The 27,367-nt window shown below is 45.1% G+C and overlaps 1 protein-coding gene across 6 annotated transcripts in view; it reads left to right on the forward strand.

Annotated features, from left to right (window-relative positions):
* The window catches only part of MAP2K4 (mitogen-activated protein kinase kinase 4), a 102,387-nt gene that overhangs the window by 33,936 nt on the left and 41,084 nt on the right, over window positions 1–27,367 (forward strand). For 3 of the 6 annotated variants that reach the window (XM_075169760.1, XM_075169765.1, XM_075169763.1), the window contains 2 exons: window positions 4,741–4,843; window positions 22,291–22,465. In XM_075169760.1, the coding sequence (XP_075025861.1) occupies window positions 4,741–4,843; window positions 22,291–22,465 (278 nt within the window). Of the gene's footprint in view, window positions 1–4,740; window positions 4,844–16,333; window positions 16,430–16,496; window positions 18,924–22,290; window positions 22,466–27,367 lie in introns of those variants that run through there. The other 3 variants (XM_075169759.1, XM_075169762.1, XM_075169764.1) reach the window with 3 other exon arrangements.

Genomic DNA, 27,367 nt, shown 5'->3' on the forward strand with positions numbered 1-27,367 from the left:
TAAAGGACATTTAATTTATGTAAGGTGGATATTTTTGCAGCACATTTTAGGACAATTTTGAATCCACAACCTTGATGGTGATAGGGGCATTTGCAAATTTCGGAAGCAACATTAACCCCAGGCCACTTTATTATAGCGGAACAGGGTTGTCTGAATTAAATCTGTGCATAGCAAAATCACCAGCAAAACTCTTACATCTAAAGAGACTCTTTTGCCTCCAGTTAGTTTTGAGTGATGTTTCTGCGAGGAATAGGGGCTTGGAACAGTCAAAAGTCTTTCTTGGGATGAAACTCAAGACTCTCAGAGTACATAGTTGAAGTACTCGATTTTTGGAAGGCTGCTGGGGAAGACAACTTGCTTTGACTCTCGTCAGACTTCTGGTTCATTTTAGTGTGTTGTTTCATTTACAGTATGCGTTTCCATGTGACGTGCGTTGAATGGAAACTCCCGGCATTTCTCAGGATGTCCGTTTCTCCCTTGTCATGTTCCTTGTTCATTGGCTGAGCAAAAGTAAACCATCCTGTTTGCTTTCCAGGGGCAGGTTGTGCTTCTGTATTTGTTGGATTTGTAGAAAATCCAGCTCTAGATGGTGGATCAACATCATTGGAACTATTCTTAGAAACCTACTGAGATAGGAATCAATAGACTGATGCTTAACAGTGATAAAAAATGTTCTGCCACAGAGTGAAAACAGGAGGAAACTTTGTGTGTAAAGTTTGCAAGTAGTAAGAATAGGAACAGGTTTTGAGAAGAGGAGATTTTTCTGATAGGTGTTTGTAGTTAATTGTGTCATTTTCATGTTGGGCCACTTCAAAGACAAATGGTCTTCTAAGTTGTATAAACTGTTAGAAAGGGAGAATCTTATGACACTGCATTCTTGCCCTTGAAAGAGGGATAGTGTTTCAGGCATGTGAATAAAACAAAGCTAGAAGAATGATGACCGCTGTAAATCCCTGGACCCAGTCCGAGAGCAGGGCTTATGCTGCGGTAACAGGACAAGTGAGTGAGGGGCTGCATGACCGTTATCTGCCCAGCTCCACCACCCATGCCAGTCTTCACAGCGGCAGGGGAGGACCTGGGGAGAGCGGACAAGCTGGGGGGGTTTCAGGCATACGCATGTGGCTCATAAGTGTCTGCATCCCTCAGATCCTCGGCAGTCGTGAGCTCAGTTTTGCTCTGTTTAAGAAGGGAGATGCCATCAGGGATGTAGTCAGAAGAGGTCTCGGAGGTGAGGTCATGGTGCGGTGTTGCAGCCGTGTGACAGGTTGTGCACTCACAGCGGGTCCTGCCAGGACACCTCCGGTTCCTCTGTGGTGGCAGACCTGCCCGCAGCTGTACGCTTCGGAGGAGTCTTGGGCACTGGAACAGGTTGCCCAGAGAAGCTGTGGATGCTCCATCATTGGCAGTGTTCAAAGTTAGGTTGGATGGGGCTTTGAGCAACCTGATCTAGTGAAAGATGTCCCTGTCCGTGGCTAGGACTAGAAAATCTTTGAAGGTCCCTTCCAACCCAAACCATTCTGTGATTCTATGAATATTCTTGTTGGTCATGCAAACGTCTGATGTTTCTGAACATTGTGGATGATGGACATCAAAGATGTGGAGGGGTGATAAGTTCTGCAGAAAATGATAGACTCTCATTTTGGTTTTGCCACCTTTTTGGTTTTGTTCAACTCCTTTTTTTCTGGGTCATGTACAAGTGCGAATTGAGCTCTTTGGCTTCTTTTAAGTGATTCTTCTGTAGTTCATTGGGCACATGTGCTGCAAGAGCCTGAGCTTAGAAACTCTCACTACAAGAAGGACATTGAGGTGCTGGAGCATGTCGAAAGAAGAGCAATGAAGCTGGTGAAGGGTCTAGAGAATAAGTCCTATGAGGAGCGGCTGAGGGAACTGGGGTTGTTTAGTCTGGAGAAAAGGAGGCTCAGGGGAGACCTTATCGCGCTCTATAACTACCTGAAAGGAGGTTGTGGTGAGGTGGGTGTCAGTCTCTTTTCCCAAGTAACAAGTGATAGGATGAGGGGAAACGACCTCAAGTTGCGCCAGGGGAGGTTTAGATTGGATATTAGGAAAAAATATCTTCACCAAAAGGGTTGTCAACCATTGGAACAGGCTGCCCAGGGAAGTGGTTGAGTCACCATCCCTGGAGATATTTAGAAGATGTGTAGATGTGGCACTTAAGGACGTGGTTTAGTGGTGGACTTGACAGTGTTAGGTTTATGGTTGGACTCGATGATCTTAAGGGTCTTTGCCAACATGATGATGATGATTCCATGATTCTTTTTTGTTACTTACCCGACAGCTGACTCTTCTTCCTCTGCATGGTTTGTAGCGCTGGTACTGCTCAGCAGCAGGGTGCCGGGGTTCAGGGAGGAGGGAATGGAGGTCAGGACGTGGTGTGTGGGGATGGGCAGGTATTTAAATGAGAACGGAATGTTACTGTTACCTGGCTCTCTTTGAAACACGTTGTTGCTGTGTCAGTGCCCTCCTCTCACGGTCTGCATAGGCTTCCCATTGCACTGCCTACTCTGGAAGATTTTGGAGTGGCAAAGTCCGAGCAGGAGAGGAGGCTTGCTTATCCTCATGATGGTGCTATATGTGTCTAAATGCACTCCTTTGTGTCATCTTGCACAAAGTGAGTAATTTTTTGTGTACATGTAAGTAACATAAATAAGATACTCCTCATGCTACAAAGCCGCAGTGAAGGGCAGGGATGGAGGTTGGTCAGAATTTAGAGATACCAGACCATTCCGCTGAGCTTGGGGAGGGACCCTTTGGGTCCAATTAGATGCTTTTCAGGAGAATAAATGATGTATAATATACGTGTGGAAAAAATTGTCTTTGTAGGAAAAAGATTAAAGAAAGTTTGAAAATGCTAGCATTGTCCAAAGGTGGAACCTTGTGCTGAGAAGTCATTTTGTGAAATGGGCATCCAGCTGGGCTCGTCTGGGATGGCAGGCATTGAGGAGCCTTAGCTGGGTGCGGGTAGGTGTTTGCTGGCCACAAGCTTTCCTGCGCCTTCCAGACTGCAGGGTGTTTATATTTCTTTTGAGGGCATCCTTAATTCTGAGGTTTGTTGGATTTATCAAGCTGGTTTTAGATGTATGTTGCCGTGATGATCTTTAAAGGTCTTTTCCAACCTAAATGATTCTATGATTCTATTAGCGAGGTGGGTGTCGGTCTCTTCTCCCAAGTAACAAGCGATAGGACAAGAGGAAATGGCCTTAAGTTGTGGCAGGGGAGGTTTAGATTGGACATTAGGAAAAATTTCTTCACCAAAAGGGTTGTCAAGCACTGAAACAGGCTGCCCAGGGAAGTGGTGGAGTCACCAACGCTGGAGGTATTTAAAAGACGTGTAGGCATGATGCTTAGGGACATGATTTAGTGGTAGATGTGGCAGTATTAGGTTAACAGTTGGACTCGATGATCTTAAAGGTCCTTTCCAACCTAAATGATTCTATGATTCTATGATCCTTGTAATATTTCATGCCCTGAAATTGCTGTAAAGTGCAAAGACCTGTAACTAGTTTTTTCTCTTTTTTTTTTTTTGGTCTTGGAGTTACCCAAAACACCTCTTTGTTGCAAGGTAGAGGAATGCTGCAGAGCAGGATGGTGCCTCCTGGCTTTTCCCAGGATGGCTGTGAGATGGTTGGGAATATGACACCCGCTCTAGGGTGCAGGCAAAGGAAGGTTGTTGGAGGAATCCAGGTATTGTGCCCACTTTGGGTGGCTAGTGCCTCCTGGGATGAGCAGCAGTGAGTTGTTAAGACATCGCCCAGGCAGCGGGAAGCCCAGGGGGGTTCAGCTGCAAGCTCCTGGGAAGGTGCTCCTCGGAAGAGGCCCCCAACTTGACATGTTTTGGTGGAGAGGAGTGCAGGTTTCCTGCAGCCGAATGGGAACAAGACAAGGGTCTTCTGCAGCCCAGTGGAAGGGCTGGGAAGGGACATCTCCCTTCGTAGTCCCTGATCCTGCTGTTGCTCAAGCAGGTCATCTCAACTTCAATGAAAAATACATAGCCAGTGGCTGGAGCGGTGTCCAGGACTACTTCCACCCTACTATTTATTTATTTTCTTTTTCCCCATGCTTTCTCAGTTGGCTGCAGAGCAAAGCTTTCTCTCACCTGGTCACCCCTCCGATGGGCTGAATTTTGCTCTCTGCTTGGCGACCCACTTGGCAGAAGGAGCGCACAGCAGATCTCCTCCATCCTCCCTCAAGCCTGATTATCTCTATTTGCTGTTAGGCTGAGGAGGGTCAGGAACCCCGTCAGCCCTCCTATGTTTGGGGTATTACATAAAAGACGTCCCTTTCCCCTCCTCAGAGCCGTCCACCCCGGGTCTGGTGGCGTGCCCAGGCTGTGCTGAGCAGGTTGGGCTCCTTTGCTACTGTGGCTGAAGTTGAGCCTGCCAGCATGGATCTGTTTAAAGGAGCGGTTGTGCGTGGAGGATGCTCAGGGCCCTGGTGCCCCATAGTCCTGGCAGCTGATGCTGGTACTCCAGCTGTCACAGGAGGTGCTTTGGACACCTTGCTTTGGCGACTGACTTGGAATGAGACGGGGGAAGACCTTGGGGTGAGAGCTGACTCCCATTTCTCCATCCCTGTGTCTCTAACACAAGCTATGATTTGCTAATGTTGTTGTGAAATGTGTTTCCTTTTCTTACAATATGTTTATCTTTTCCTGTTTATTTCCAGATGCTCTTAATATTTTGTTGCTGACAAAAAGTTTACTTTATGTTCGTTGTCTCCCAGGTAAACGCAAAGCGCTGAAGTTAAATTTTGCAAATCCACCTTTCAAGTCCACAGCAAGATTTACTCTAAACACTTCTGGAGTTCCTTTCCAAAATCCACACATGTGAGTATAAAGCCAAAGGCACAACTAGTGGAACAACTTTGAAATTATTTAGCCAACACGCAGTGTTATTTTAATGCAGTTTGATTGAAGTATTTGAAGTTATTTGTAGGTTGCTCAAATCTGTCAGTTTGAGTCACTGTAGAAGAATTTTTTGGTGTTTTTTTTTTCTTTTTTCCCCTCCGCCCCCAGAATTAGAAAAAGGTTAAATTTGGGATCTTCCTGTTTTACACTGGAGCTACTGCCTTCCAGAATTGATTAAATTGAGATAAATTGTAGCTGCTAATGCAAGATATGCCTATAATGAAGTTCCAGACCTATTCATTGTCATTTTTCTGTCTTTTTATTCAGTGCTTATTACTTTTTGTTAGAGGGAAGTTCTTGTTTCTGTGTTACTTGTGAGAGACATAACTGTGATAGTTGTTTTTTTTTTTCAGCACTAAAATAAACAAAGATTTGAGCATTGTCATTGTACCAACACGGAGATGTCAGGGAGTTATGCAGTGATTAGCTCTCACTGAGTTTTCTAGATAGCTAGCTATAGGATATCCCTATCCAAAGTTTGAATGCAAGCGTGGCACAGAGCTGTTCCTGACACTAGTAAATAACTGTAGTACATCGTCACAGAAAATATTAGCTTTGTATCCTCAGATCCACCAATCTAGATTGATGGGTGATGCACCCACAGCCTGTATGTGTGGCAGAATGCAGCTAGCATGCAAAGATGTCCCCAATTCTTCCTCTCTAAATTCCCTGGCAAGTCTGAAGAGTTTTGTCAGTGGCAAGTCTCAGAAACTGCACCTGCAGCTTCGCCCGCTGCCTGGACTCTCTGGGGTGTCCCTGGTTATAGGCTGCTTCTGCTTGGCTCTGCATGTCGCTGCCTCTCTCCTTGAGCTCAGTGCCTTCTGCTTCCCCAGGATACACCCTCTGGGGTCTGTTCCTATTTCTGGTAGCTTCTTTATGCTGGGGATTTTCAAGCAAGCCTTTATTGAGTTAGAAACATTTTTCTGATGAGTTATCAATGGTAATTACAACATCTATAAAATTTCTAGAGTACTCCAGGTGATTCTTCTTACCATCCCAAGTGACCTTTCCAGCAAGTCCTCTTCTCTCTTTATCGCTACTTTCCTCTCTGAAATAGAGTATTCTCACTGGTTATAGAGCTAGCATTTATATATTCACTTTTTGTGTCTCTCCCTCAACATCATCAAACCCTTGTAACAATTTTCTGTAGAACCACATCTGGGACTCTTTCCACCCTCAAACCTCCCCCTGTCCATTAAATAAAGGACTTCGTCTCAGCTAGCGAGTTCCCACCATTGGCCATCTATAGGGATTTGACTTTTCTGTGTTTATCTACACGGATTTCTATCTTGGATTCACTGGAAGTCACAGTGGCTCCTGTCTAGCACAGAAGAGCTTTTTTTGCTGTTAGTTGGTGACTTCTTTAATTTTATGTTTGTGCAAGTGACTGTCAACATTGTCCATTAAGAAGGCACTACTCTGTCTCTATGGGAGTTGCAGTTGTTGTCAGGGGTTGGATCCTGTGCTGATTAATGGTGTAACTGGTTCTGAGGGCTTGGAAGTGTTTTGGGTTGGATACAATAGCCGTTCAAGTGTCAAAAACGATGGTGATGTGTCTGTGCTAAAGTTCTCTTGGGAGGCTACAAGCTGTAACAGCCATTTCTATTTTAGAGAGGTGGATGCTGTTCGTTGGGTTGCTTTCTCTGTGTTGAGGCTGACTAAGCTTGGATACAGCTAATTCATCCTCACGTCCTTTGGGTTGTCTGTAGTGGATGCTGTTCCTCAAAAGCAACATTCGCATCTCTTGGTTGCATGCTTCTCTCAAGTGTTTGTCTCGCAGCTGGTGCATCACAGTGATGTCTCTGCATCTCCCACCTGCTTCCTGGAGAGGCTGGAATGTTTTTTCCTCTGTTGTCTAGAAGCCTTTCTAGACTTCAGATTTGAATTGGATATTCCAGATCTCCTGGCCCAGATGTGTTCCCGATGCAAGGTGTGTTTCTGTTCACTGAATCGCTTCTCTTCCCCAGCCTGATGGAGCAGAGTGGCCTTGGTGCCCTCCTGAGATGAGCGCTGGCTCGACGCTGCTGGGGATTTCCTGGTGCAGACCCTGTTGGTCCAGATGGGTGGATCTGAAGATACAGAGAGGTCAATTTCTCACACGAAATTTGGGTTTCTGTGACTTGGATCCACCAATCCGGCGATGTCCTGTTGCTCCTGCCTCCAGGAGGGCAAAGGGTCCTGTTGTCATACGCCCGTTGCCTGTGCTGAGCTCTGGCTGGGATGCGAGAGGAGGCAGCCAGCAGTGTCCTGCAGCTGCTATGAGATATAAATTGCCTGTTAGCTGTATTTTGCTTGATTAACAGGTTTTGGTTGGGGAACTGATCAGGCTGGATTGGTGGATGTTCAGGTAAGAGTGTGGTTTCTTCCTATGTAGACAGAAAGCAAACGAGCAAATGGGGCTCCTCGTGCCCATGTGTGTGTTAGAAGGCAGGAAACCTCCACAAAAACTGGAGCAAAGACACCGGTGCTAAGAAGGGAAGGCACGTCGTGCCAGAGGTGGCCTTGGAATTTTCAGAATATTGGGTGTAGCTGTGCTTCTCCTCAGTGCCGAGGCTCTGTACCCTGGTAAAATGGGCACGGACTCCACGTGCCCTGTCAAGGTGTGATTTGGCTTTCTTTTTAGGGTTTGTTTCTCAGTCTGAGAGGTCTCAGAAGTGTTGGAAAAGAAGTTGGGGAGTGTGGAGGAAACCGTTTTGGGAATCGCTGTTAGCCAGGGGTGGAGTTTAGCTCCTGTGAGCAGGGGTGATGCACACATGGGCTGGAGGGGACTCGGTGTGGTTTCCATAGGGAGGTTTCCCAGGTGATCTGTGCACGATTTCTGACTCCGCTTATTCATACTATTTCCTTGGTTTTAATGGCATGTTATCTGGAGGAACGATTTCAAAGGCCGTGGAATCCAAATTGCAAAACGTGACGTTATTAAGACTCTGGCCAGTGCTTCCCGGTTGCCTTGCAGCCCGTGGCATTTGAATACCCTCGTGCCTGCTGTGCTCCTGCCCGGAGGCTGTTCCCAGAACTTTGCTGTTTCATGGATAGAGGCTTTTTGTTAATATATAAACTGTGCCCTGGAATACTATTTCCAGGGAGAGAGAGCATAGATTAAACACTACTGAATATAGGAAGTTTGGACATGGGTTCCCAAATCTGGTCAAAGTCAGCAAGGCTGTGTGTGATTGCCATGCTCTGCAGGCTGGCTAACAGTGGAGGCTGTGGAGAACTGTCAGTTGAGACCACGGTTCTCATTAGTTCAGACTGTATTTCTGATTTAGACCAGATTAACAAATCCTAACTTTGTGTTCCCTGCAGCAGACATTGCAGAGGCTGGAGGACACAAGCCATGGTTAGGGTGAGCTCTTGAACTTCTGACCCATTGTTTTTCAATTGCTATTTCCAACTGACTGAAAAGCATCCCACCTTTTACCTCATCTATTCTGTGTCCAAATAGGATTTAAGTCACAAACAAAATTAGATTACTCAATTATTTATGTGTAAGCGCTACAGAGCTACTTGCAGCTGGTGACCTTTGCTGAAAGGAGGTTCAAATAACACTAACACAGGAATGATGTGGTGAGATGTGACTGTATAGCTGTGCAGGGCAGGTTTGCCTGGCAGTTGTCTGTGTTGTGCTAGCCATCGCTTGTATCCATGGAACCAAGTTGTTCGGCTGGCTGCAGATGAGTGTTTTGGTTTTCCGGAAAGCATTGTACTCTTCTGGTGCAGCGATGCCTTGATCTTGACTTTATACTACAGAATTTAGATCCACCTGCTAAGAAATGAGCATGCACAAAGAATTTTGTTTGGCATCTGGTTCACAGCATGTTGCTGTTTGAGTATCCTGTCTGCTAGCTGGGAAGTCTCTTGACTGTCAGAGGTGCTACTCTCTAGAGCTTGAACACCAGAGCATCGCAGTCTCATCTGGAAAGGTGACAAAATGAAATGAGCCCTTTTAATGCTCACAAACCCAGCTTCTGAACTGTCTGGTGGCCTGCTGGACTCTGTGGCCTCCCTGTAGCATGTGAGTGTCTTCATGGATTCGTTGTGACTTAAGCTTCCAGAGGTGCCCTGTGTGGACCTTCTCCTCCTTGTGACACTTGGGGCATCTATCTGGAAAGCATATAACTCCCCCAAGAGTGTGTTGGCAGGTGTTTGTTTAGTAGACCTTCGGGGTTGGATTCCTCAAAAGCAAGTGGAGGTCCAGTTGCACGTCAGACACTGCTGCTTCCTTTTTTTCTGTAAAGTTCAGGGACTGTCATTACTCCTGGAAAGGATTTTTCTGGCTGTGCCAAAGTCTCTCTCAAGTGTCTACTCTTTTAATCTCCTCTTACGCTTTTCCAAACCTTTCTGGCACGCGATTTCAGGCTCTCTAGCTGCACAGCCTACAGCTGCCTGAGTTCATTAGGAGATAACCTGTGAGAGTTACTAGCATTTGTCTAAAAAATATTAAAAGCCAAAGTGGAATATCCTGAATTGGCATATTCACAATTACTTGGGTGAATTTTCCTGTAAATATTTCCCTGTCCCCATTTCTATCACAGTCATTTCACATCTTTATTGTTGCTGATTTCTGACACCTTTCTGGCACATGATACCTTCATGTCGCAGGGTTGATGCCTGGAAGCCTTAGAGATAGGTTGCAGTCTAAAAGGTACCAGTTAAGAATTTGAATTTTTTTCTGTGACTGTTCCGCAACATTTCTTGAAAGTTGCGGTGTCTGAATGTAAACACTGGGAAACTTGCTTGTATTTTCAAGTAAGCACAAGTAAAATGGATCCTCCAAGGACTTAGCAAATACATTTAAATGTTTGAGTGAGTCTGTGGAAAACAGGCTTTCACTTTTAATACAAACATCACCATAGTTTAAGTGCTACTGTTTCTTAAACATCAGGTTTTTCAGCAGCTTTCTTGACAAATTGATGAGTTTTGTTTTGTATTTTACCTTCCTATTTCTTCCAGAAGTTTACAAGTTCATTTGGCCAGTGATCTCTGTGGCCTAGATGACAAAGAGGTGATATGGTTTGTAAAACACGCATGCTGAGTATCTCAGACTTCAAGTAGATTGTCCCTTCAGAGAAGGTGCTCTCAAAGCTAGCGTGAGATTTTGACTCATGCTGCGTTAAGGTCTTTTTTTTTTTTTCTTTTTTTCTTCTAAGTTTTGGTATTTCTCTAAGGTGCTAATCCTGCTCTGCAGAGATTTTTGTTGTCTGCTGCTTCCAGAATAAATTTCTCTAACAACTTCCATGTCCCTTGGATCATCAGTGCCCTAGTAGGACTGTTCTCTTCTTTCTGCCAGGGTTTTGATATCTCAGCACTTTGCTTCTGAATTTAGGCCTTCCATGACTGGAACCAAAATGTGGAGCTCGTCTATCTCCATTAAGCTTATTCACATTGATCTTTTCAGAGGTGCTGAGCATCTAGCTTCCTGCCATACTTTTGGGACCTGGGCTGCTCAGAACTTCTGGAAACCTAATCATCTACATTTGGGTATCTAAATCAAATACAACCCGATATTGTATACTAATCTGGCTCCCATGGGTTCTGAGTGCTTCACATGTGCTGAGTGGTTTAGCTTTGCAAACCTAAATGGTTGCACAAAACTCTGTGTTCCCCATTTTGCAGATGGGAAGCTGGGGCATGCTGTAATTTGGAAGAGGTAAAGGTTAGGCCAGAAGCTTGTGATGGGGTAGGGAGATCAACAGGGATCTCCTGATGATCTGTGGTCCACAGGTTAGCTCTGTGTTACCCGTCCCATTGCCGGCACAGTTAGAAGCGGTTGTCCTGGCTCTTGCACGCACATGGCTGTGGTCAGAGCTGCTCATCTGGGAGCAGCATTTTGACCTTGCAGCCGTGACCCTCTCGGTGCGCCATGCGGTGTGAAATGGGTGCCCTTCCTGGTGCGTGAGGGAGGCCCGTCCCTCCCACGGTGGGGAAGAGCGACCAACGGGTAAGAGGCTGTCAGAAAATGGTGGTAGCGGCAGTTACCTTCCAAAGCACCAGGACCTGGCCCGTCCTGCCCAGTGGGGACAGCAGCCTGGGTGGTGGGAGTGGAGGAGGAGCCCGTGGTGGCAGTGGGGGAGGCTGGAGACTGCTGTGCCTGCCCGCAGCCGCCTGGGCACCCCCTGCCTCTGCGGGCCCCTGCGGGGACGCGGCCGTCCTCGGTCACTCGCAGGTCCTGGCAGCTGGCACACAGCTGTCTGGGACACACCAAGGCATGAATGGGCAACGTTTCCTAATTCAAGGCATGATGTCTGACGCTTACGCTCCTGTTTTCACCGGCACTTTGGGCGAGGGAAGGTGGGAAGGGAGAGGGGCAGAGCTGCCATCCTGTGTTGCCTGTGAAGGTGTTCTTAGTGATGCTGACAACTCCACAGTTTTCCTGCTCCAGGGACACAGAGATTGTGTCTGAGGAGAATCTCTGAAGACCAGCAGTTTTGAGTTGACCAGCATACTTTTTCTGCTGAGTTGAATGGTGTGTGGAGGGAGATGAAGCATTCTGGTTCGATGGAAATTCGAAAATTATCAGATAGGGCAATGAGATGGAAATGTTCATTTCCAAACTGAGCCTGACTTTGTTCGCCATCAAACCTGCATCAGTGTGGTTGCATATTGGTCCCCACAGAGGCTGTACGGAAGAGCAAAGCTGGGCGATATCTCCCTTGGATAGAAGTATCCCGTGGACTTTCCTTCTAGTGCTTGGCTTTTAGCGAGATGTGCTGCTTACCCTTTGTCTAGTAACATGGCTCCATGGGTGACCTGTAGCTGGCCAGATCCTCCCCTGAGACACATAACTTAGGAGTCATCATCCTTGACTCCATCCGTGCTCATGGCTGGAGTCAGCTGCCTGCAGCCTGCTCAGGACCAAGCTCCTGCTTTGGAGGTATCTGTCACGCTCCAGAGCCTGGAGGGGAGCCAGGGGGTGACCGTGTTTCTTGCTTAGTCCGCTTGGTTTAAAAAGCTCAGGTTTATAAACCTGGGTACGAAGTCGATGCTTTAGTAATAAATTGCGTGGTCTAATGGAGAAGATGGTTTGAGAAACGTCTGTCATACTGACCATTGGAGAGTTGGAAATTTCCCCCAGTCTCCTTGCTGTGTTTGAGATGGGGGACGGTGCTGCTTTTGTTTGAAAGAAGTTCAACGTTTCAGATTATGGAGGGTTTGGTTGGCTTAAGAATTTCGGTTTTATTTAATTCTGCTGCTTGTGTCCCGATATTTCAGAGGCGGCACTGGGTCTGGCAGGAACAGGGCTGTCATGTTAGTGTTCAGTACACCCCAGGGATTTCTGAGTTAAAGCCCTCTTCACACATCAGGAGGGACACATCTGGTCCTGGCATAGCTGCATAATTCACACGAAGATGTAACTACTGCAATGCTTATTTAAGAGAAGTGAAAGTAGGTCAAGTAGTTTCAGAGTCGGTATCAGCTCTTCTGTTCCCTTCATACTGTTGTGATAACAGAAGCACGATTTTGTCTCTTTTTTTTTTTCCCTTTCCTTTATTTCTAGGTGCTGCATCCCCTAGCAAGGACAGCAGTGTACATGCTTACATGCAAACTGATTGTAAATCGTGGTGTGCGGAGATTTTAAAAGCATTCATGACACAAAAACACCCTAATCTTCTTTGGAGGGTTAGAGAGAAAATGGGAGATCACAGCTCCATTCATGTTGGGCTTTTCAATAACGTTTGAATCTGTCGGTGTATTTTTCTGAGTATTTTAAGACCTATGTGTCTGTGCTTTACCATTTTATCTGGTAAATTCTGTAAGCCATCTAAAACTCATATTTCATGCTTTATAGAGAAGGTGTGATGCATTGCCACCTCTGAGTCTTCAAATGGTCTGATTATCTACATTCAACAGTAACTTTTTATGATTAAGAAGTATAGGTGAGATCCAGAATTCCATTTGGGAACTGGGAGTTGCCAAAATTTCTCCCTTCCTCCGTCTAGCGATAAGCAGTCTCTGGGACTTGAGCTTTTTGATCAAAAATACCCTGTGACACCTGTGTGTTATCTGTGTCCCAAGGTGCCCCAGGGATCTGTTGGGCTGTGTGCATCGCTGCTGTTCTGCCTGAGAGAGGAAATTGAGCATCCCCATATCTGAACTCACCAGTTTGTAAGGCATGCTCTGAAAACGTGTCAGACAGGTCTGATTTCAGTTAAAATTTATTCAGGGAGCAGGAGACGCTGTTGCTCGTCTTTATATAACATCTGTGAGCGTGGACTGCCCTCTTGGCCTTTCTCCTTTAGCTGCTTCTCTTCTAGACCCATGAATCCGGCTTTCTGAGCCGGGGATCGACCCAAGGTCAACAGGGACAATAGGTGTCCCATCCTCTGTGTCTTAGGGACCGGAGTCCTGGAACATGGATGAAGTCTTGAGGCTGAAGAGAGCCTATATCCCCACGTTCCCTCCTTCTTGGGCAAATACAGTAACTGCAAGCTTAATATGCAAAACCTGCTGGTGTTTGGAGAGGAAAATGGGATGAAGCAGATTATTGTATGTAACATCTGTGAATGTATATGTATATATGTGAGCGCACACAGGTTTGGTCTCTGCCCATTTTTTGGATAAATATACTGTTAATAATTATTTACATGTAACAAAGTAGAATATCGCTTACACATTGACCTGAGCTTGATGCCTGTGTATAGGAGTGGTCTCCGCTGTATTGTACAGATGGCGTATCTGGTTTCTGAGCCTAAGTGGCTATCACTGTTGGACTCCAGTTAATCTGAGGTGGTCAGGCACAGACATTTTTATTCTGGCTGTGTGACATACAGAAAGGATTTTATATATGGACCACCACTATTCATATCTGTGATTTAAGTTGGATTCGAACCCTACGTTTCCAGATGTGGACCTTGCAAACCACATTACTGCAGGAAACCCCAATAAACAACTGCCATTGCTAGCTGTAGGAATAAACCTTGCTTATGGCTATTCTGCGTACTCGGGTTCACACTGCGTTTCATCAGAGCAAGAGTACATCCTTTATCTCTTCAGACATCAATCACCACCTCGTAGTAAAATATCTTGCATTTTACACTGGCTACAGTGAGCCGACTCTTCTGCTTTGTGGGTTCAAACTGGGAATCAATCATCCCTTTTGTCTTCTGTACACATCAAGAGACGGAGAATAAAGAGAGGAGAGACTGCAGATTCAGAGACTGCTTTGACCCCACACGTCATCTTCAACAACTTCTGTTTTCATCCTTTGCATAAATGAGTGACTTTCAGCTTGTACTGTGGAGGACATCTGGACTGCATGAACAGGATGCACCCAGGAAAAACAGCTGCTGTACAAAGAGGTCATGGAAGGGACATTGTGGTGGATTGGATGGATGTGATGGAGGTGGGGGTTGGCCTGCAGGCCTGAATTGCTTTGCCATTCTGCTTGTTTGAGGAACTGACTTCTGAAAAGGAATTAGATTAACTGGGTTCGTGGTATATTATGTCAGTGAAAACTACAGACGTCTTTGAGATTCAGGTAGATGTTCTTGCCTCCCATCGTGAAGGTCCCTCCATTTTGGGAAACCTCAGCAAAGAGAGAGCAAATGGCCAAGCCAGTCTACAGTGGATTATGGCGACCCTAAATGGTCTTATCTTTGAGCCTGTTTTAATTCCCTCCTTTGTAAAATATGCTTCGAGTAAATCTGGATGAGCAATTGGTCCTTCATGCCCAACATAACTGATGCCTTTGCAGAGATAAGTGCGGATCAGTTGAAAGTGATTGTTTCAAGTATCTCTTGCTAAGCAGCATGAAGGCGGTTGTCCTCTCTGAGGAGTGTGGGAGCTTCTCTATAATCCAGTTGGGTTTGTTTTGTCTCTCTGATGTTCTAGGAGGGTATTTCATACCAGTGAAAATGGGAAAGGTGATTCTCTGGGACCATTGGCCTAAATCCTTAGAACATCCTTAATTTTCTGTAAGCATCCTTACAGAGCTTACAGAAAATTATTTCTTGGCTCCTGAAAGTCAGTGGAGAAAACTGTGCCCCATGCAGCCATCTCGGAGGAGGCCAACATTTAAAATCTCGCCATACTAATAGACCGTGGAGCATGGGGACCTTCAACAGGCAATTGCTTTCACTGGTCTGTAGAAGTCTTATGTCTTAGAGGAGGGCCACTTTTAAAATACAAGTCACATTTGGTCTACTTAGCCTTGTTATGAGCTCTCTTTTGGTTACCACATTTATGGTAGCTGCATCTCTGAAAAAGCAATCTCTGTCTTGCAGTTAGGTGTTTTCTTTGTCTCCCATCTGTCCTTGTCTGCCACAGAAAGAAAAATACTGCCAGGTACATTCTTGGCACTGAATTTCAGGTTATTTCAGGCTGTGATGCAGCTCAAAGTTTTTTTTTAAACCCAAATAGAAAATAAATCCCCAAGGAGAAGTTGGAGAGCTTTTAGCTTTCCCAGAGTAGGGTTGGAATTTTATGACATACAGAAGTTTAAATTGGAAAAATCACTTGTTAGAGTAGTTGAAACAGAAATGTTTCATGTAGTTGAAATAACAGTGCTCATTATCTACCTCTCTCAAGTGTTTCCAACAAGGAGCTGAGCAAAACCCTAAGTTTGCACTGCTGACCATTTGTAGATAGCTGCGTTGGTCATTTGTACAAATACTTGAGTGCATGTTTTCTGTGTATCCTCCGCAAAGTGCTTAGCAGGAGCGCATCTTGCTTGAGCTACTCGAACCGTTCTGAGATAGCACATCCTTGTATCGGCAAAAGGAGATTTCCAAAGCTGGACAGCTTGAGGGACTTGGAGATCCAGAACCTGATTTTTGCTCTTAGAGAAATCTTGTAATACAGAGTGGTAATTAACCTTTGTTTATCTGTTAGTTGTGTGGCTCTGGAGGTAATAAGAAAGGACGTAGTTGTTCAAGTCATTCCAACTTATTCATTAAGAGAGGGGTAAGATGAACAAGCCCACCTGGGAGATACCACCAATCCTAGACTGGTGGATTCAGGATGGAAGCTAGATTAAAAAAAAAAAAAATTTTTTTACTAAGTTCTGCTTTAGAGACCACAAGAAAAAAGAGCAGTGATGGTCAATGTGCCTCGAGGAAACAGCATGTCACTAACATATGGGTATTTGGTTAGTAAGTTGAATGCAATTATTCATATTTCTAATCATAGTAATAATACAGTTGGAAATAATAATTGCCATTGCTGTAAGAAAACACATTGCTTATGATGTAATATGTTAAAATACAGTTCAAATCATCAGATGCTGCATTGCTCCCAATGAGGGGAGGTTGCTTAGGTGAAATTTGGAAGAAAAATATACAGCTCACTAATTCTTAATGCTAAGCACTCCGTGGGTAGTGTGACTAGATGAGTGTTGTGTTATACGTTATTGTGTCATGTGATAACAGCACCATGTTTTCCTGTCATTTTCACAACTTTTCCTGGCTGAAGTGATACACAAGCAACCCTGGGTAGTAATCACATTGTCCCGTTCAGTTTCAAAAGGAGAGAAGCGGACCTCATCCAGAAACTTTCCAGCAGGCTACAGTAAGCTTAACTGTCTGTTAGCCATTGTCAAATATTTTCCATACCCGCAAAAATGGCATCTATTAAAGTAATGGAATTTGTCTCAGAAATAGTGTCATTCCATTGAGTGGTTTTTGTGTAATGATAATGATGATGCATCTCAGTATCATTTTGCAAACTATTTAAAGTATATATTCGAGTTCTTCTGTTGATTCTTATGGATGTGCTTATGTCTCTGTTTCCTGTTCTTTCTTGGGTAGCTGACCGTGGCTCAGGAGATGTAATGTTTCAGAAGAAGAGTCAGCATTCTCAGAAGAGTTATTTAAATTAATTAGCTCAGGTTTTTCTGGTGGTATTCTGAAATGCTTGAATCCAGCGTAAGCTTTGAATACCCCAGCCGTGATGGGTTCAGCAGATGTGCTGCAGTCTGGCTCATGTCCAAATCAAAATGAGTTTGAGATTAATGTGCTCAGTTAAGTTCGGTACAGGCTTCACCACGATGAATTGAGAGGTTTCGTCTGTGTCAAGGGCAGGGTTAATCAAAATCCATTATAACTCAGTAGTTTACCAGGGGAGCTTAATACAAAATACTGACATTTTAAAAGCCTCAGCCAAACCCCATTGAAGTCAGGGAGACTCTTTGCAGCCTTGAGCGTGTGCTGGACCGAGTCTTGACGGCTGTGGAAGGGGCTGTGCAATCTTCTAGTTAATATCTTTAAAATAAAGTTTTGGAGGAACATAGAAAGCCAGAGCAATGCTAGGGAGAAGTTCTGTCACTTGGTCATGGTGAAAGGGAGCAAGTGTACTCTTGCTTTTAGACTTAGTAGCGAAGAGATGCAAAACTAAATTATTTCCTTCCTTTGACACGTTTTCTGTATCTCTTCTTCACGTCTAGGAATCTGTTATTAAATATAACTAAGCCTCAGGACAGCTTACATGGGTCAGAGCAAAACCAGTTTAGTTCTGCCTCTCTTGAAAGGATGCCGTTGCTCATCAGCTTATTGGAAGCAGAAATTTCTTCTCACGAAAATCTGAAAGATTTGAGAGCACCAATGTTTTCAGCCCTCTAGAAGAAAAAAGGAACATTTCTTCTGGAGACTTTCTCCAGTAAAATTTAAAGTAGGGTTGCTATTTTATTAGTGTTAGCCTGCAGGTTCTGAAAACTGTTTTATAAGTTAACACAGGCATTGAGATAGAAGCATTACAACCTCTCTAGGCTATTTGAAGGACTTGGTAGAAACACGTTAGCCAAAGTCATAAGCCATGTTTTTACTCTGAAGTTACAAACAGTGCACAGTGTTATTAAAACCCTGCAGTTTGCATGGAAGCTTTTTTGTTAGGATTTACGTTTTGGCATTCCTTTGGCTGATTGACCACAAGTCAGTTTCTAAACTCCCATTGTGTCCAGCAGCTTTTACCAAACTTGTGGAGAAGTAGAATATATTCTTATTAACTGTAGTGTAAATAAGAGCTTTAATGAGAGACTTCCTAGAAGAATCCAGCACTAGGCAGGCTTGTGAAACACAACTTGTTTGCTTGGATCTTTTTCACTCTGCAGATTTGCTTTATTCATGTCAACTGTAATGTCGAATACCTCAACTTTTGGGCTTTTTTGAGTCCTGCAGAACTCTTAACGAAGTAAAACAAAGAGGAGATAGATAGCTACCTACAGCATCTTTCTGGCCTTGCTTCATGTCTGAGAACTTTCAGTTTTGCTTAAAAAATGCACCAACTTTTCTCTGCTTCTCCCCACTGTCCTTCTTTTTCATGCCAAGGAAGTGCTTGTTTTGAAAGGTTTTGGCATCCCTGTAGTTCGGTGCTAACAGCAGGGCTTGGGGAACTAACAGCCTGTCCGAGAGCTTCCCAATGTCTCTGTGGTTCTTCCCAGGAGGTTTTGTGGGCCTCTAGCCGTTGCAGACCTTCCCGCGCGGGTCTAGCTCGCCAAGCTTGCAGTGAGCAACCTCCTGTCCCGAATGCGTGTGACCCTGTCCTTGGCCCGGCTGTGGTGCCTGGCGCCAGCCGTCCGCCTGCCTCCTGCCAAGCTGGACCCACAAACGTTTTCATTTCTGACAAAGGGCAACTGTTTGGAGAAGTTGTTGTCTTGCTTGGTGCTCCTAATCCCTGGAATAACTGCTGTGACAAGCATAGTAACCATCTGCAGTAAGACCAATACATTGGTGCCTTTTAAGTGCAGTAATCGCAACGACCTCCTGAGCCCATCGTCTTTTTTTTTTTTGCTTTTAAAACTTTTCAAAAGCAAGACAGGGAGTTGGAAGCTCAAGTCCTGGACAAGTCAACAGGAGCTATAGTCCCTAAGGCACATTTGAAAATCCTGCTTTTAATTGTTTGAGGAGTATCTCGCCCTCTTTAGCTATTTACTTTTTTTTTTAAAATCATACACAAAGCCCCACAAGTCCATTTTAGACATCCTGATCATTTGGAGAATATATGCCCAATTCTGCCCAATGTTCCCAGCCTGAGAGAGACTTGGATTGCACAGCTTAAAAATGAAACGGTAAGAGGAGGCATATGTCTGACCGCATCTGTGCAAACTCTAATGAGCACTAAACACAGGCACTGAAATCTGATCAGTTGCAGAAGCAGGGACTGGGTGTTAATTACTTTTCACCTTCACTAGACACTGTTCTGTGTGGTTACCCTTCTATTTTCTGAAGCAAGTTGTTGCAGTATCCAGTGCCCTAGGATGTAGTGCAGGGTTTAGGCAGACTTTTTTATATTTTGGGGGCATGTCTGCCCTATGGATTTATGTCCCCATATATCTGCAGCAGTGCAAATCTGGTAATAGATGTACTGCATTGATTATTTATTTGTTCTTATTGCCTCACTCAATTTTACATCAGAAAATTCCCATTTAATATCAATGCAGAGAGTCTATGTTCTAGATTTGCTTTCTTGGCATGGAAATCCCTTGGGATTTTGATTTACACTGAAAAATTCCTGATACAAAGTGTAGTTTTTTGATGCTAAAAGTAATCATTGTGTTCCAGTTACTGACTCTTAAGATAGGCCATGCTGCTTAAAGGAAAACTGCATCGTTTACATGTGACAAATTGGCTAAATGAGCAAAATCTATATTAAAGTGTCTGTCACTCTGTCAAACTTGTCATTTGGTTATTTGACCATTTCCCTGGGTATTTGAAAAAAGATAAGCAGGAACTGTGATTACAATACAAGCAGATGGCATCATAAATACATAATGGAAATTAAGCTGAGCTCCAACCCGTGAGGTTTTGTGGGTGGATGGTGACAGTACATCTTGATCCAAACCCCTGGAGCACCGCTGCTCCACATCAGAATACAGCTGCAGAGGGCACTGGGTGCAGACCCGCGGAGCGGGTATTTCCTAGCTCACATCTTCTTCCCGGCGGCTCGAACCACCCATCCTGCAGCTGTGGGAACAATGGCACAGATCTGCTTTCACGCTACAGCTGGGGAGAAACAGGCTTCTTGTGTAACAAGGAAATAATGAATTCAAATTTGCTTTCCTTTCTGATGTAGGGTAAGAAAAGCAAAGTTTCCTGGGCAGAAAAGCAGACAGAGGGAAGAGTGTAGATGGGTTTAATTGCTTAGTTTGAATAAACCACATCAACATTTAAATTTTTTAACTCTATGAGAATTTCAATATGAAAGATTGTTTTGAAACAAGAGACGGCAAGGTTTTGCTCGGAAAATCAAATCTCACATTTCACCCTCCTGGTAACACCTTTCTGCCTTTTTTCCCCGCCTTTTTGAACAAGATTTAGCTCTCCAGCTCTCTCCAGCTGGCAGGAGGTAGCAGGAAATGCCCGTTTGCTGGTGCCTCCTCGGCATGATGCTTGTCACTTACCTTCTTCCATCAAAAGAAGAACTATTTTTATGGTACTGACAAAATAGGATGGTTGAGCTGTTAGATAGTAATTGATTCATGCAGCTTCCAACATAAGCTGCCTGCAAGACAGCTGGCAAGCCCGGAGGTCATGTTTCGTTTCTTTTCATATATTTCTTTTCTTTTTTTATTCTGTTCTGTTCTTTTTTTTGTCATTTTACTGCCTTATTTTCATTCCTTGCTTTTTAGTAAGCAGATTCCATGGAGAACCCCACTCAGTGCAGTGTTTTATTATGCACAGAAACGCAAAGATATGTAAATAGTGCCAACGAAGGGATGCTATCTCTGCCTCTGCGGGCTGCTGCGTCCGTCACATCTGTGCCATATTGTAGCACTATCAGTAGGTTCCCTGAATTATTCCTAAGGGCAGTGGAGGGACGCTGTAGGGAGCGGCAGATTGAAAATCTCAAACTAGGCAAGTTAGAGAGCAGGAAAGACCAGGGCAGGCACAGCACAGAAGTGGTGAGAGGAGGTGTTCAGCAAGGCTCTTCATCGAACGGGTCAAGGGTTCAGGACATGCAGCTGCTCAAAGCCCGGAAAGTGCTAAACCAAAGCATCACAGAGAAGCTGAAGTGCAGCAGATGAAGCCATTTGAACCATAGCTGTTCCAGTCAATTGACCTTTGGACCTGACGTCATTGCTCTCGCAAAACCCGGGTTCCAAATAAAACCCGGGGGAGGTCATGGTTGGGTCCACCGTCCAACAGGGTAGCTGCTGGTTGACAGACTGTTGCGTTTATCAGCATGGAATCGGCCATAATGTGTTTATTCCTCTGGCTGATAAACTCAATAAGCTTTATGCATTTGATTGAATACTTCATGTATGTTCTGCTTGTTTGGCCAGACCCTGGACGAGTGAGTGGTGGCTTGATCAAATGCCCCAAAGAAGTGATCAGAGTCCGAGGGATGAGTTTGACAGAATCTCCCTTGTACACAAGGTGGTCAGAAGTACCTGTTTGCTTTAATGTCTGTGCGAGATCGGTGTGCCCTGCAGTGGGAATTGTCTTTCATGCTGTTCATGCTACTTGAAAGTGGAAAACTCAGGCTTTTGGCTTACTTTACGACCCAAGAAGTGCAAATCAGCTAATTAATTAATGAAAAACTGAAAATTTGCATGGCATTTTAAGATGAAAAGTATTGAAAATACTTGTGCATTTCCTACTAATTCAGTGACAGCATTGCTGCATTTGAACAAGTAATTGGGGCACCTTAAAACAACTGTTGAACTCTTCTGTCCTACAAATTTTGGGCATTGTTCTGCTTCTCACCTGGACAAATCCTGTGGCTTCAGTAGGAGCAATGTTTGCCCAAGAACGTTAATTTAGGTGTTTCGTAAAGACACACTTGGACAGTCAGTTTTTGTTTTCATATGTCACAAACAACTGGTCTTGTTTTTTATAAATACGAATTATTGGCTCGTTATTTGTTTTTGAATAAATTAAATGATTACCTAAATTTTTTTTTTTTAAATTAATTGCAGTTTTCCGTTAAGAGCAAACTCTTTCTAAAGTCCCCTTGATTCACATGGAAGATCTTGCCTGTGTTGCATAGAAACCCAGCTAGAAGGGAGACAGTTGCTGGGAGTGTGGTGGTGTAGAGCTGCAGAAGCTTTGGGGAGATGGGGCTGGGGAGTGCTCTTCAGACTTGGTTCTGCATGTTACCAGATCCTGCTTGAAGCCTGATGTATTTTGTGCAAAGCAGAAAGAACTGTGTAAATGAGTGATTAGAATGACTCTACTATATGAGACACATTGAATTTTATGCCGCAGCTGGAGAAACTTATCCTTAATTGAAGCTGTGGGCAAGTGTATGTCATTTTTGATTTAACATTTTCCCTCACCCCTGCACCCCCCACCCCAACCAAAATCCTTCGTGGAGTCAGATTGTTGCTGTAGCCTTTGTGAACCCCTCTCTTCTAATGTTTAATCAAGTGCTGAAAAGAGAAATTTACAGACTATTTAAAATGTGGAAAAATTGCTTCCCAATATTTTTGACAGAGAGAGACTGAGAACACACAGCATTGAATCATCAGGAAAATTGAAGATTTCCCCTGAACAACATTGGGATTTTACAGCAGAGGACTTGAAAGACCTTGGAGAAATTGGACGAGGCGCTTATGGTTCTGTCAACAAAATGGTCCACAAACCAAGTGGGCAAATTATGGCAGTTAAAGTAGGTGATGCCCATACTTACATTTGTACTTCAGTCCATTAGGGATGAAATGTGATGGAGAATTAATGTTCTTCCATCTAGCACCCATCTACTGCTCTTTTCTATTTATTTCCAGTGTAAAGGCTGCTATTTGCTGAAAATGCGTTGTATAATGGGCATATTGTCAAGTGATTTGTGACGCTCTCATAATTGCTTGTGCCCTTTTGAAAATGCCTGTCAGGAACCTACTGTTTTGAGGGGATCACTTGTCTCTGGAGCCTGGTAATGGGGCATGGGCCTTTCACCTCTGGGTCACTGGTTCAGATACAGTCTAGATTGGTGGTAGGCACAAGTTGACATCTAATAGCTTCTTGGTGTCTTTTGTGAAATAAGGTAGTGACTTAAAATTTGCTTTTTATGTAAGCGTGTGCCATGGTGTAACCTCACCAGGAGGAGCTGGAATGGAGTGGACATCTTCTAGGGAATGTTTTGCTCTTGCTGATGTATGTTGGAGTGTCTTTGCTTTGTGCTTCCCATGCCAGACCTGGAGACGGAAAGTGTAGCAGTTTTCTGGACTGTCCATTTTCTACCTTATGCTACCCTAAAACTCACCTTAAAACCAGAAACAATATGCAACCTCGTTCCCCAGCTGGGCAGTACAGAGTAATCTTTGTCTTGCCTCAGCAGTGCTGCTCACTGAGCATCTTTGAGGAGCTGCTTGTCCATCAAGCTGGGTGTGGTGGGCAGCAGCCATTCTCTCTTTCTCTCCCTTTCTTGTCCTTTTCTTTGCTTGCTGCTGGCTGCTAGCTAATGACATCAGTCTTTTAGCTCTGATGATATCAACTGTAAGTGCTCCTATGGCTCCCATGAAAGAGTAGAAGTGAGCTATGTAGGAGTCTGTGTAGCTTTCTTTTCCAATTCTCTCTGTCTTCTTTGGAATATTCCCTGATCTGATCTGGAAACGTTCACTCCTGCTGGTCTCACGTGCCAGGTAGATATGTCTCAGCCCCAGTTCTAGTTGTTGTGAATATAATTCATACTTGTCTCTAGTGTATCAGGTTCCTGGAGTAACTACCATCCTCTGATTTTCTCTACTAAATACTGACTTCCTCACAGTGGTGGGATCACTGGCCAGGTCTCAGTGTTTTGGATCACCATGCAGTGGTGTTTCAACCTGTTTTTGAATCTGTAAAAGTCTCCAGTGGGACTAGAGGCTGCTTGTAGTTAAAGGCTTGTTTCTCTTAGTTGCCTTTGGTGGAACTTGTAGATGGAGTTTGCAGATGACAGGTTGTAAACTGCTGATGTGGTAAAATGATGCCTGGGCACCCCCAGCTTTTCAAACCTAAGGTGTGTGATCTGAGTAACTATAGTTTTGCTACTATAATTGTGATAGCCGTGAGTAAGAAAAAGGCATACCTATAGCTGAGTGGCTTCGTTATCTGAAGCTCTGCAGCGGATACAGCTGTGCTGAGAAGAGCGCGTTGTTGGATTAGCTAACGTCACCGAGAAGGAGACGTGTCTGCTGGCACAGAAATTCTGTTGTCCCAGACTGTGTTTGCACAAGGGATGTTCAGCATCGTAGGATTATCTTGTCAGCCTCGAGGGTCTGTGATGCAGGTACAGCTCCCATGTGGGAGGCAGACGGCACCAATGCCGTGCTCTCGAAGCGTGCAGCTGGAGATGACATTGCACAGCCTGTTGAGCTGGCTTTCCCAAGGGAAGAGAGGTGGTCTGAGCCCCAGGGGGGTGCTGGGCTTGGGGGCTCACTTTTAAACAAATAAAACCTCGTAGGTTTACAGTGTCTAAACGTTGAAATGTTAAAGTTGTGGGCTGGGATCACGCCACCTTCTCTCTGAACCCACTCCCCTTGGGTGGGCATGGCTAGGCCTGCAGGAGAAGGAAGGTTGGAGGGTCTGGGCAACAACATCATTTCTAAAATGTTAGTGCCAAGAGGCTGTTCTGTTTGTCCCCGTGGGGACAAAACATGAAATTGAGCAAAGGAAGACCTGTGGGTGGAACCGTAAGTGAGGTCTCCAAGGCAGCAGCAGCTATTCCACAGCTTGGATGGTGCAGTTATTTGAGATGAGGTTTCAGGACAAAACTGAGCTTGGACTGCCGACTAGTTCATCCCAAACTACTCAGCCTTTTCCTTCTCAGATTGCTGTTGCTTTTGGGGCAGCTGAGGTTTTGCATTAATCTCCCTGCTCCTGCTCTATCTAAATCTGCCCTATGGGCCATCCATGTTTGGGGCTGTCCACCTCCTGCTCTCTGTCTCCCTCAAGCCTGTGGTGTCCTGACAGCTTGCGGAGCTGTTGCCTTCTGAAGCCCCAACTCCCCACCTGCTTTCAGGGAAACCAGCTGCTCTCCATGGTCTCTCCTTGCTCTACAGGCAGGCGCTTAACTTGTTTTCTTCTCCTTCAGCATAATGCCCTTCTGTAAAAGAAGGTTGAGAATGTTTAGAAGGGGGATGGTGGTTTGAGAAGAACATGTGTCAGTCTAGTGATTTGAGGTCTTGGCTACGATCTCAATGACACCTGCTTGCAACTCCATGGTGTGGCACCATGCTGTGTGCAGGGCATTAGGAACGCTGCCCAGTAACTAGCTGGATTGCGAAGCCATTGTCTCTGATTATTTGGTGGTGCTGCTGTCCCTCTCCTGTGCTTCCCCAAGAGCAACATCAGTGCAGCAGGCAAATCATCCTTGGAAGGACATTCAGCAGTAGGAAGTAGCTTTATGGAGGCTGCAAGCCAAGAGTTGTTGGCTGCTCTGTACTGATGAGCGAAACACAGAGGCGGCTCCAGAAGCTGCTAATTAGATGCAGAGAAAATTGGTACGGGGGCCTCCCCCAGCTGCTCTTCCATCCTTCTCCACCACTACCCAAATTTCCACTACCACTGCTGCAAATTTCCAGCACGGTCAGGTATCTTCCTACCCCACTTCTGGAAGGGCCAAGTCCTGTTTGCAGCTACAGGCTGCGTCCCTTGTGGCTTGTCAGCCCCTTCTGCTGCAGACAAATTCAAATCCTCTTTGTTCTATAAGCGTGCTGCAGTTATCTTGTAAAGAGTGGGTGAAACCTTGCTCTTTCCCTCGTGCTGGAGTCTTCCTCTGGCTGATCCCAGCTCCTGCTGTGCCGAGGCAGCTGGCGCCTCTGGGCACTCATCCTGCTCACTTCTCAGCCTGTGCAGATGCTGTTTCCAGCTCCTTCCTCTGTTTTTTTCTGGCCTGTCATGCCTTTGCACAAGAAAGCGTGGTTTAGCTTAGCCTTCCGCTTTCTCCCCGCTTGGTGCATGTGGCACTGGTGCCACAGAGCACCCCCAGCTCCCCGAGCACAGCCTTTTTGCTGTGCTTCCTGTCTATATTTCTTACCACTGCAGGAAAATAATCCCTGAGTGCTGAAGTATCACCGAAATAACTTGAGATCTGCAGGTGGAGGCGCCATTTTCTTTCATTTTTCCCTTTTATGCATTTTGGCCTCATCAGCCAATGTATGGATCCTGGCAGATGTAATCCTGGCACCTTTAATGAGGGCGTCTAGCTACTCACACGGGCAGGGTTGCCAGGCCCCTGGATGAGTCAGAAAGCTTTCATCTGTGTTCAAGCATCAGCAGCGAAGGAGGAAAATGAGCCTCGTCGTGTCGCTGGCGTGAAACCACTGCAGCAAAGCTTCGGTTGGCGGAGCATTGCTGGGGAGAGGCTCGGATGATGAGCTGGATGATGAGCTCTTGTCCCCAGTCCTGCTCCTCCCTCTCCTTCAGCCTCTGTCATTCTGTGCCTCTATGAATAGCTTTTTAAATAACAAAAAGATGTTATGTCTCTCTTCTGGAACAGGCTGGAGGCTGGAGCAGCTGCAGGAGCGGGGGCCTCATGCCCGTGAGGGTGCCTACTGCAGCAGGTTGATTTCGGAGGCAGACAGTTGCAGTCTTTGGTGCGATGCTTTTGCATCCTTGCCCATTCTGCCATAGAGAGCCTCTTCCTAGAGCCATCAGAAAGTCGGGGAGAGGATAAAGGAAAGAGGATTCCAACTCAGAGGATTTGTATTCAAAACTTTCTCATTTTTGCTCCTGGAAAATGTTGTATTATGTTTTCCAAATCTTAATAAAAGACAATCCTCTTATTCATTAGGTCCCTTCCTCTCTCAGATCTTCCTAGAGATGCAAAGTCCCTGTTTGCTCTGGGTCAGCTGGCATTGCGGTCTTCCTCTCACTGAAAAAAACCCTATTCATTTTCTTGAGGATTTATTGGCATATGAGGTCATGACTTTTCCAGGTGGGAAAGAGAACAGCCCAATTTTGTCCAATGCCAGCTCCATCTCTGGAAATTCGCAATTGCAAGGCCAGTTTGTACGTTAATTCCTCACCTCCTCGGCAGGTTTCTCTTCTGGGCTCCTTGTTTTCCTTGAAGAAGACCTGCCCTGGCCAGCATTTGCCTGCAGCACCAGCACCAGCTCTCTGCGATATTGCCTGGTCTGGCTTCCAATTCTACCCAGAGTCCTTTGACTTTGCTTCTGGTTTCTTGTTTTCTCTTTAGTCTGTTTTTGCCCAGTCTGTGGCAGTTCATAAGTAAGTTGTGAATAATCTCCCAGGCTTCTTCGCTCTGTGGAGAGCCCTGGTCCCTTCTCAGCATCTGCTCCACTGCCGTCACTCCTGGTTTTATCCCAGAGGCTTCACAGTATATACTGTTCTCCAGCTCCCTTTTGTCTTTGCCCTCCAGCATCACCACGTGTTGTTGTCCCAGCTGCTCTGGGGGGCCGTGCATCTTGTTTCATGAGGGTACCACAAATTCAAGGAACAGGACTATCTTTGGCACATCAGAGGAAGTGTAGAGAAGCCCCGTTTTATTTGGGTGACGTGGTTTTCTTGGGAAGCTCACCCAGCAGCTGGGGGGTTTCTTTCTGTCCTGAGGTTTCCCTCTGGCACTGGTGAT

The sequence above is a fragment of the Calonectris borealis genome, chromosome 20, assembly GCF_964195595.1.
Source record: "Calonectris borealis chromosome 20, bCalBor7.hap1.2, whole genome shotgun sequence".
NCBI classification, from domain to species: domain Eukaryota; kingdom Metazoa; phylum Chordata; class Aves; order Procellariiformes; family Procellariidae; genus Calonectris; species Calonectris borealis.